At 39.0% G+C, this 11,833-nt stretch overlaps 1 protein-coding gene across 3 annotated transcripts in view; it reads left to right on the top strand.

The window, feature by feature from the left end:
• Positions 1-11,833, top strand: part of Tbc1d32 (TBC1 domain family member 32) — a 201,917-nt gene that overhangs the window by 34,723 nt on the left and 155,361 nt on the right. For all 3 annotated transcript variants that reach the window (XM_029542476.1, XM_029542475.1, XM_029542474.1), the window contains exons 9-11: positions 1,194-1,338; positions 3,677-3,736; positions 11,029-11,119. In XM_029542476.1, coding sequence (XP_029398336.1) covers positions 1,194-1,338; positions 3,677-3,736; positions 11,029-11,119 — 296 coding nt within the window. The remainder of the gene's footprint in view (positions 1-1,193; positions 1,339-3,676; positions 3,737-11,028; positions 11,120-11,833) is intronic.

Below are 11,833 nucleotides of genomic sequence, written 5' to 3'. Positions count from 1 at the left end.
TTTAATAGCTGAGTAGTACTCCATTGTGTAAATGTACCACAGTTTCTGTATCCATTCCTCTATTGAGGGACATCTGGGTTCTTTCCAGCTTCTGACTATTATAAATAGGGCTGCTATGAACATAGTGGAGTATGTGTCCTTATTTCCAGTTGGAACATCTTTTGGGTATATACCTAGAAGAGGTGTTGCTGGATCTTCTGGTAGTACTATGTCCAGTTTTCTGAGGAACCTCCAGACTGATTTCCAGAGTGATTGTACAAGCTTGCAATCCAATCAGCAATGGAGGAGTATTCCTCTTTCTTCACATCCTCGCCAGCATCTGCTGTAACCTGAATTTTTGATCCTAGCCATTCTAACTGGTGTGAGATGGAATCTCAGGGTTGTTTTGATTTGCATTTCCCTGATGATTAAGGATGTTGAACATTTTTTCAACAGTCCTTTGGTATTCCTCAGTTGAGAATTCTTTGTTTAGCTCTTTACCCCATTTTTTTAATGGGGTTATTTGAATTTCTGGCGTTCATCTTCTTGAACTCTTTGTATATATTGGATATTACTCCCCTATCAGATTTAGGATTGGTAAAAATCCTTTCCCAATCTGTTTGTGGCCTTTTTGTCTTATTGACAGTATCTTTTGGGTCTGGCTTCCCTTAATGATGGAGTATAATTTGTAAGTTAAAATGGACTTGTTCCTCTCCAAGTTGCTGTTTAACATGTTGTTAATTGTAGCACACTAGTATAGAAGGTTTTAATGCAGTTTTTGTCATTGTATTTGTATATTTGCATAAATGGTTCTCCCCAAGTTTGTTTTTGTGTTACTTAAAACATTATAGAAATGGGATGTTGAGGCCTTGACCTCACCTGATATTTGCTACTTCTAGCAAGTTTCTTAAACGTTATTTTATTTTTTCATTCAGTTAAAAAAGTTCTGATAAAGGTATAAGAGCATCTGTGAGTCTAAAACTGAAAGTTAACCTTTGGAGGCTAGATTATTGTAGTAGAAAAACTTAAGATTTTTAGCACAGAAAAAGTGAGTGTGGCTCTGAGCCTCTACCATTTATAGAAAAAAAAATTCTCATGATCTCAGGTCACCTTGTAATTTCATAGGGATAAGAATATCACTGTTCTCACACACACTAAACCTTGTCATTTGTTATTTTTTTCATTTTTAAAAATCACTTGTTTCCCAAACTCAGGTATATGGAGGAAATTGTGGAGCGTACTCTGTCCTTGCTGTCAGTCAAACAGGAGCAAAGTCACTTGGTGCCACAGAAGATTTTGGATCCCATCTATTTTTTTGCATTAGTTGATACTAAGGCTGTGTGGTTCAAAAAATGGATGGTAAGGAAAAATGTTTTCTCTCTGTCATTTTAGGGACTGACCCGTGTTTCTGCGCTTAGTGTGTACTGAGTTCTGATTGCTTTTCTGCATGTGTTAATGCCTTTAACCTGTACACGGACAGATGTGATAGTAGATAGACATCAGTCTCCCATTCGGAAGCTATTTTGCCCAGGATTTTTTGCCAAATCATAGTCAGGATAGTCTTTTAAGTGGTGGTCTATTTGAACCTTCTTAAAAGGGATGATCTATTAAGGATTCTAACAGTCACGAATCAAAAAGCCTCAAAAATGTGAAGTAGCTGTTGTAAGACATAAGGATTCAGGGTTCCTTTCCCTTGGGTGTAGAGGATAATGCCTAGAATCAGTTTCTGTTTGCCGCTTCCTGAACCTGGACTGGGGGATATGTTTAATGCCTGAAGTGGCAGTTTCCACTGAAGCTTATGACAACCCAACACTGAAAGTCGTGTTTCAGCCATCTTTCTACCGTCGCCCTGTCAGCTGACGTGGAGTAGCAGTTCCTTTTGTAGCAATAGCAGCAGCAAGACAGACTTCTGTGCTGATGTCTGTGTCTTTCTCACCCCGTCTACCAGGCTGCAGGTTCTTGTCTCAGTGGAGTAGAGAGAGGGTCAGGGACCTACCATGTGAGAGCTGACCCCCTCTTGTAGTCCTCAGCAGGGCAGCTGGATGGCCTAGCTGCCTTTGCCTTTGATGTGGATATGATATATGATGTGGATATGATATATGATGTGGTTATGATATATGATGTGGATATGATATATGTCCCATTATTTAGAGCACAACTCTGGCTCTAGTACTAACTCCTTACATTACCTATGTAGTAATGCCTGATGAGTCTTTTAAATTCATTATTTTAAATTAAATCAATGTAATTGACTAGCCTGAATCTTTTGTACCCCAGATATGATAATTTTTCTTAATTTTCTCCAGGATGAAACTATCTTTATTGGAGACAATATGCAAAAAATATAACAGCACATTAAAGAAAGCTCTAAAGAACACAGGGATAACCCTTAAGTCCTAGGCTTATATAGATTTATATTTACATATTATATATTAATATGTTTTTAAACAAAAAATGAAATTCTAATAACTGTAAAGCTTTTTCGCTTAACCTGTTATTTGCAATGTTTAAGTGAATGAGGAAGATTACAAAGTAAGTACCACAGAATTATTATCAAAGCAATAGAAATTTTCTTTATTCTCCTGTGTCCTTTGTGTCTAAAGTCAGGGTTCACAGACATACTGTGTAAAGGACCAGGCAGTAAGTGATTGTAGCTTTGGGGACTGGACCGTTTTGCAGCTTTTTAATAAATGGTAACAGTTGGAGGGTGTTTCAACAGGACATTTACACAAGTGCATAGTAAGTGGATTTGGTTTGAGAGCTCTAGTCTGCTGATCCTGCTGATAAGGATTAAATAAGATTTGTTTCTCAGAACTTCCTGTGTGTAAAGCAGGTTGGTCTTAGACTCACTATGTAGTTGAAAGTGGGCTTGGACTGGATTTTCTCATCTTTATCACCAAAGTACTAGAGATTGTAGTGGGAAAGTATTTTCATTTAAACACCAGTATATTTTCTTTAGTAATACTAAGAAAGGAATTAATGGTTTGTTTTGAAACATTTAAGCCAAAGGGTTAAAACAATTACAGGGTTTTGATGAACTTTGAATAAAAGCACTGCCTCGTGAATTAAAAAATCTATTACCATAATTCTAATAAAGTTTAAAATTATATTTTAAGTATTTTATTGTTTTTAGATAAAATGAAAAAACTAATTAAAACATTTAAGCTGCCTGGCATAATTTAGCTAAAGTAGTTACAATTTTCCTTTGTTTTTTATAATGTTATGTATGTATGTATGTATGCATGCATGTATGTATGGGTTTTAATTTTACCTATTTTTGGTCCTAAGGAAATAAAGCCATTTCATGCATAGCCATTTATTTAAAGATAATTCTGACATAAGGTGACAAAGATCCTTTTTTGTTAGAGTGTCTCGCCTTTGTAGAATTCTGTGCATGTGATCAGTATACAAGTAGTGGTCTTGTCTCTTTCTTGTTTACATATTTTCCCCTTGTATCATGCACTGTTATGAATTGGTCTCCTTAGCTCTAATCTGCCCCTAAATGACATACACTATTTTTTATGTAATTAGCTTTGATGATGATGCTTGTAATTCATTGTGCCTTGGAAAAGCGACTTGATATTGTTTATAATATTTTCCACCTAAGTTATGATATGGTTTATGATATTGTAAATGATGGAGGAAATAGGTTAAATGACATACCTTTAACATTAACTGCTTTTCTCTTTCATTTTAGCATGCATATTACAGCAGAACTACAGTACTGAGACTTCTTGAAAAGAAATATAAATGTCTGGTAAGCTGCATGTCTGTTTTTATGATGAGAGTAATATTACACAATGATGTAGTGCTTTATACATGCAGAGCTGAGTGGCAGCAACTGATGGGTAATGAAGCAGTCCCTTTAATGTGACCTAAACACCATTCTGTGAAGTATAAGGAGATGGAAGTTGAGTCTTAAGGTGCAGTAAGGGAAACAGCAAATGGGTGAGTTTTCCTAAACTGGGCGGTCATAAGTGACAGGATGGTTTGAGCGAAGCCATATTTTTAAGTACTGACATGTGATTTGACTTGGGTCAATTGTTAATAAGGGAATTCCTCCTATGAAATATACTGATACACGTGAGTGACAGTTCATGAAAAAGACTCAGCGAGAAATGTTTCTTTTTTTTGTTTCTTTTTTTTTATTAGATGTTTTCTTCATTTTCATTTCATTTTTTAAAAAATTTTTCTTCTCCCATTGATGGCCTACTACTTCATCCTCTGCTACATATGCAACTAGAGACATAAGCTATGGGGGGTACTGGTTAGTTCATATTGCTGTTCCTCCTATAGGGTTGTAGACCCCTTTAGCTCTTTGGGTACTTTCTCTGGCTCCTCCATTTGCCTAAGAATTTCATAAATTCATTATTTTTAATAGCTGAGTAGTACTCCATTGTATAAATGTACCACATTTTCTGTATCCATTTCTCTGTTGAGGTACATCTGGAGTCTTTCCAACTTCTGGCTATTATAAATAAGGCTGCTATAAATATAGTGAAGCATGTGTCCTTATTACATGTTGGAGCATATTCTGGGTACATGCCCAGGAGTGGTATAGGTGGGTCCTCTGGTTCTACTATGTTCAATTTTCTGAGGAACCACTAAACTGGTAGGATTGCAAGTGGTTGTACCAGCTTGCAATCCCACCAGCAATGGAGGAGTGTTCCTCTTTCTCCACATCCTCGCCAGCATCTGCTATCATCTGAGTTTTTGATCTTAGCCATTCTGACTGGTGTGAGNTGGAATCTCAGGGTTGTTTTGATTTGCATTTCCCTGATGATTAAGGATATTGAACATTTTTTCAGGTGCCCTTTAGCCCTTCGGTATTCCTCAGTTGAGAATTCTTTGTTTAGCTCTGTACCCCATTTTTAATAGGGTTATTTGATTTTCTAGAATATAATTTCTTGAGTTCTTCATATATATTGAATATTAATCACCTATCGGATTTTTGATTGGTAAAGATTTTTCCCAATCTTTTGGTGGCCTTTTTGTCTTATTGACAGTGTCCTTTCCCTTACAAATTGCTTTGCAATTTTATGAGGTCCCATGTGTCCATTCTTGATTTTACATCACAAGCCATTGCTGTTCTGTTCAGGAATATATCCCCTGTGCCCATATCTTCAAGGCTCTTCCCCGCTTTCTCCTCTATAAATTTTAGTATCTCTGGTTTTATGTGGAGTTCCTTGATCAACATATACTTGACCTTAGTAAAAGTGGGTAAGAATGGATCAATTCACATTCTTCTACATGATAACTGCCAGTTGAGCTAGCACTATTTGTTGAAATTGCTTTTTTCCACTGGATGGTTTTAGCTCCTTTGTCAAAGATCAAGTGACCATAGGTGTGTGGGTTCATTTCTGGATCTTCAATTCTATTCCATTGATCTACCTATCTGTGACTGTACCAGTACCATGCAGTTTTTATCACAATGGCTCTGTAGTACAGCTTGAAGTCAGGCATGGTGATTGCACCAGAGGTTCTTTTATTGTTGAGAATGGTTTTTCTTATCCTAGGTTTTTTGTTATTCCAGATGAGTTTGAAAATTGCCCTTTCTAACTCAGTGAAGAATTGAGTTGGAATTTTGATGGGGATTGCATTGAATCTGTAGATTGCTTTCTGCAAGATAGCCAATTTTACTGGACTGATCCTGCCAATCCATGATTATGGAAGATCTTTCCATCTTCTGAGATCTTCATCGATTTCTTTCTTCAGAGACTTGAAGTTCTTATCATACAGATCTTTCATTTCCTTAGTTAGAGTCACACCAAGGTATTTTATATTATTTATGACTATTGTGAAGGGTGTTGTTTCCCTAATTTCTTTCTCGTCCCATCTGTCCTTCGTGTAGAGGAAGGCCACTGATTTATTTGAGTTAATTTTATATCCAGCTACAGCACTGAAGCTGTTTATCAGGTTTAGGAGTTCTCTGGTGGACTTTTTAGGGTCACTTATGTATACCATCATATCATCTGCAAATAATGATATTTTGACTTCTTCCTTACCAATTTGTATCACCTTGATCTCCTTTTGTTGTCGGATTGCTCTGGCTAGGACTTCAAGTACTATATTGAATAGGTAGGGAGAAAGTGGGCAGTCTTGTCTAGTCCCTGATTTTAGTGGGATTGCTTCAAGTTTCTCTCCATTTAGTTTGATTTTGGCTACTGGTTTTCTGTATATTGCTTTTATTATGTTTAGTTATGTGCCTTGAATTCCTGATCTTTTCAAGACTTTTATGAAGGGATGTTGGATTTTGTCAAATGCTTTCTCAACATCTAACTAGATGATAATTTGGTTTTTGTCTTTGAGTTTCTTTTGATAGTGGATGACATTGATGTATTTCCATATATTAAACCATCCCTGCATCCCTGGAATGAAGCCTACTTGATCATGATGGATGATCATTTTGATGTGTTCTTGGATTCGGTTTGGGAGGCTTTTATTGAGTATTGAGTCTTGCTTTTCCAGTTTGTTGGGGTATCCAGGACTCGCTGTCATAGGAGCACTGGGTGCTGATGATGCAGGGCAGTCTTGGTTTCTGTTAGTAATATTCTTAAGTTTGCCTTTCCCCATCTGATAATCTCTGGTGTTCGATGTTCTAGGTGTCTCTGGCTGGAGCTTGTTCCTCCTGTGAGTCTGATAGTCTCTGTCAGCATTCCTGGGAGGCCAGCTCTCTCCTGAGTCCTGGGGTCAGAGCACTCCCTGGAGGCAAGCTCTCCTCTGGCAGGGGAGGTGCACAGAGGTCTGAAGATCAGCTCCACCTCCTGGCTGAGGATGAAAGCTGGAAGGGACCCTGTCCAAGAAGATCTGTTGCTTCTGAGGCCTGTGCCTCTCTTGCTGAGAAATGTTTCTGTGTTTGCAAAAATTGATTTAAATGATACCAAATACAGGTGGATATTACAAATGTCTTACTCCCCCCCTCCCCCCCCAAAAATAACCCCTATGTTCATTGCCATTATGGAACAATGTATAAGGGCCTGCCTTTAATATACCCAGTGAGACTCTGTAAGAGAATTACTTTTCCTTTGTGAATAGTTATCAATTGGAGACAGCTTCTGGGTTAGGGATAGAGTCTTGTGTCCACTTTCTTTCTCAGCGTTGGAGCTCCATCTGGCTTAGTGCAGGCCCTGTGCACTGCCATAGTCTCTGTGAGGTTATATGTGCATCAGTCCTGTGTGTCCAGAAGGCCTAGGTTCCTTCCATTTCCACTGGCTTTTACAATCTCCATGTCTCTTCTGCAGACTTCCCAGAGCCCTGAGTAGATTTGATCTCCCCTTTAGGACTAAGTGTTCAAAGTTTTCTCATTGCTAGGTCCCTTGCTTACCTGGTCTCAGGATTTTGGCCACTTAAGCAGTGTTAGGGATGGGTTCCATTTCATGGACTGTGCCCTAAATCCAGTCAATATTGGTTGATTTCTGTCCTAGTTAGGTGCTACTATGGCTGGCATTAAACACCATGACCAAAAGTAACTTGGGCAGAAAAGCATTTATTTCATTCACAGTTCTATATAATAATTAATCATCAAAAGCAGTGAGGGCATGAGCTCTTCAGGGTCGGAACCTGGAGGCTGAAGTTGATGCAGAAGCCATGGAGGAGGCTGCTTACTGGCTTGCTCCTCTTGGCTTGCTCAGCCTGTTTTCATATGAAACCCAGGAATACCAGCCCAGGGATGGCACCAATCACAATGGGCTGGGCCCTTCACCACTGATCACTAATTAAGAAAATGCCTTCCATCCAGATCTTATGGAGGCATTTTCTCAGTTGAGGTTCCTTCTGTGATGAGGTCAAATTGACATAAAACTAGCTAGTGGAGGGAGGAAAGGGTTTATTTGACTTAGTCTTCCATATCACTGTTCACAATAAAGGAAGTCAGGACAAGAATTCTTACAGGGCAGGAACCTGGACTTAGAAGCAGAGGACATGGAGGAGTGCTGCTCACTGTCTTGGTTCTCATAGTTTGCTCAATCTGTTTTCTTACAGAATCCAAGACTACCAGCCCAGGGGTGACACCCACCCACAATTGGCTAGACACTCCCTCATTAACTACTAATTAAGAAAGTGCCCTACAGGCTTGACTAGAGCCAATCTCATGAAGGCATTTTCTCAATTGAGGCTCCGTCCTCTCCGACAACTCCAGCTTGTGTTAAGTTGACATAAAACTAGCCAGCATAGTTAGTCCTATAACCTTTTTGCCACTATTGCTGCAACATATCCTGCAGGCAGGTCAGCATTGTAGATCAAAGAATTTGAGGCTTGGTTGGTGTTTACCCATCAGTGTATGGAGAACAACCAATATTTTGGCAATAGCATGTGTACTTTCGAGGGTTCCATGAGACCCTTTGGCCAATAATTCAATTAGATTTAACCCATTTCTGGCACTGGGAATTTCATTTGGCTGTGAGATATGTTTAGAAGCTTCTACTCTAGTGGGTTTCTATATAACCCCTCAAATGGTCCCTAGTTTTAGCTATGCTCCCTGCATCCCCTTCCTTAACCACTTCTATCTCTCCTTTTTCATTTTACCTTCCCTTTCAAGTCCCCCTCCCCCTCCCACTCATCAATAACTATTCATTCTACTTTCCATTCCTAGGGAGATTCTCCCCTTTTCCCTAGTGCCTTCCTCCATATGTCCTGTGTGTTTATACAGATTGTAGTCTGCTTATTGAAGACTTAACAGCTAACATCTGCATTTAAGTGACTATATATCATATTTGTATTTTGGGGTCTGGGTTACCCTACTCAGGATGATTTTTCTTGCTTTATCCATTTTACTGTGAATCTCACAATTTCAAGCAACTGCTATTTTAGATCACTTTGGGTGACAGTCTCATTTTGTTGGAAATTGTGTTGAGCTTTATACTATAGAGAAGTGCTAAAGCAAAAAGTGACAGTTAAGAGGCTGGACAGTAAATGAAGAAAAAGATTTGGAAGTATGAGTTAAGACAGTGACAGTGAATCAGGATACAAAGATGATTCAGTAATGCCATATTTAGGAGGCGGGATTTAGAGACCGTGGCTTTCGAATGTGCAGTCTCTGGAGTCTTGGATAGCAGAGTGATCAATGCCCTCAGTGGAGGTGCCTTTCACAGTAGGAGCAGAACACTTTCTGGGAGAGATGGTGATGCTTAGGTGTGGTCACTTTAGGTGTACTGAGTGTGAGATGCACACCGTACCAGACGTAGGTTCGGACTTCTGAAGTTTGATTTCGTCAAGTTGGAAGTGAAAAAAGAATCTGAAGACCGTCTGTGGATTTGATGATTTTTCTGGGATGATGCACAGGACCTTGCAGTTATGCTCCAGGCTGTCATGCTTTACAGTGAAAGAAGAGAAAGAAAAAAAAGAAAGAAAAAATATATTCAGATGCCTAATGACTATGAAAGGGTTCGGTCCTAGATGTCTTTTTCCATTTGGGTCACTGAAGGCCAGTTTACATCTTCCAGGGCTGCCATGTGACAAGTTGAGTGACATTGTCTATGGAGAGGTCGTTTAGAGCCTCTATGCCCAGGTAATTTGACTGGGTTTGATCCAAGGTCTCAGATTAGGAGATTGAAAGCAAATGTGCAATGTGAACATCTGTATTTCAAAACAGCAGTGCCTGAAATCGAACCTCCCTGTGACCATTGCTTACCCATCGAAAAAGTAGCATGGCCCCGGTCGGCATATACCAGTTGTGGCTGTCTGTTATTTCTTTATGTCAGGTGCCTTTACATTTTCAGTTCTTACTCCTTTATTATACTCTAGTTGTTCCCACAACTTGAGACTGGTCACCAAAAATGTCACCAAAGTCAATTCTCACTAGTCTTTATCTTACTGAGGGCATCTATTTTGTTCAGAAATTATAAGGCAGAATTATAGAATTAAAAAGCCTCTATAAGAAGTATGTTGGTATGTCAGGCGAGATGGCTCAGTGGTTAAAGGCATTTGTTACTCTTATAGAGAAGCCAGAATTGCTTCCAGCACCCACATGGTAGCTCACAACCACCTGTAACTTCATTTTAAGAGATTCAGTGCTCTGTTCTGGCCTCTCAGGCCACCTGAGTGCATATGGTGCCCAGAAACTCACACAGGCACATACACATAAATAATATAAATAAATAAAACTTAAAGAGAAGTATGTCTGTGATGAAGGGGGTTGGAAATCTCTGTTGTGAAGAATGGAGACATGATAAATGAAACTTTTGGGGCAACAAGATTGCCCATCATTTTTTACTGTAACCGTGTTCTGTGGAGTTTGAAAATTTTTTATTAGTTGTATGTGATTCTGATATTTGAGGTGGGAACAAATGCTTGATCCACTTGTCACATTTCTGGGTGGTGAGAAGAAAAGCCAACAAGGTGAGGGAGCTGAGAGGAGACTTTTACAATAGGCACTGTCCGAGTTTGTTGGGTACACGGAACATTTAGAAAAAGAATGAGATTTTATTTCTATAAATATAGTTTATTATTTAAAAATGTTTAAATATGTGTGCCTGTATGTGTGTCTGTGCACCATGTGTGTACTTACTGATCGCAGAGTCCAGAAGGTTTTGGATTCTCTGGAACTAGAGTTACATATGGTTGTGAGCCACCATGAGGGTTCTGGGAATCAAACCTCAACTTCCATAAGAACAACTGCTGTTAACCTCTTATGCATCTATCCAGCAGCTATTGTTTAAATTTTAACCATCATTAGCAAGTATAGGAGTAATTTTCCCAGTTTCCATTTTGTTAAATTAATTTAAAAAATTAGCACGCTCAGTGATAGGATCTCATATAATATTTTGCACACACACATCATTAGACTTTTCTTTTTTTTTTCAGAAACAGTGATAACTTAGTCTCTGGGCACAACAATTAAACCTTATCTTGTAAGCCCTATTAAATCTGATTCCTCTGGTAGTGAATCCTGATGGATCCACCATGATACCGGGAAACTCTAGAACTATATCTTTCCCTCATGATATCCCCGTTCCTCTCATTAGACTTTTTAATAGTTTTGATTCATGTCTGACGTTTTGGACACTAGATATTTCTTGAACTAATCAGTTGTTATGATTATTTCTTTCTCAGATAACTACAGCAGTTCAGCAGTGTGTTCAGTACTTGGAGTTATGTGAAGCTATGAAAGCTGATGAAATTTTGGGACATTCAAAGCATTGTGGTAAGCATTGTTTTCTCTATTATATATATTAAAATGGCTAACTTATTTAAAACAGCCTAGTAATGGCTTAAAAAATTTAAAAAAAATCTAATTTAAATTTTTCATTGTATTCATTATATATATTACTGTATTTTTTTTGGTTATTTTATTTATTTACATTGCAGATATTGTCCGCCTTCCCAGTTTTCCCTCTGCAATCCCCTATCCTATCCCTCCCATGCTTTGTCTCTAAGAGGGTGCTCCCTAACCCACCCACTCCCACCTCACCCCTCTAGCATCTCTCTACACTGGAGCATCAAGCTTCCATAGGACCAAGGGTCTCCCCGCCCATTGATACCAGATAAGGCAATCCTCTGCTACATATGTAGCTGGAGCCATGGACCTATACATATATACTCCTTGGTTAGTGGTTTAGTACCTGGGAACTCTGGGGAGTTAGTTGATATTTTTGTTCTTCCTATAGGGTTGCAATCCCCTTCAGCTCCTCAGTCCTTCTCCTAACCATTCTATTGGGGTCCCTGGGCTCAGTCCAGTGGTTGGCTGTATCTTCATCTGTCTTAGTGAGATGCTAGCAGAGCCTCTCAGAGGACAGCCATACTAGAAGTACTCTGCAAGCAATTCTTGGCATCAGCAATAGTGCTGGGTTTGGTGTCTGCAGATGGGATGGATCCCAATATACAGTAGTCTCTGGATGACCTTTCCCTCAGTCTCTGC

This window comes from Mus pahari, chromosome 9, assembly GCF_900095145.1.
Source record: "Mus pahari chromosome 9, PAHARI_EIJ_v1.1, whole genome shotgun sequence".
Taxonomy (NCBI): domain Eukaryota; kingdom Metazoa; phylum Chordata; class Mammalia; order Rodentia; family Muridae; genus Mus; species Mus pahari.
Note: the sequence above shows the minus strand (reverse complement) of the source record. Positions and strands in the feature narration are given on the sequence as shown.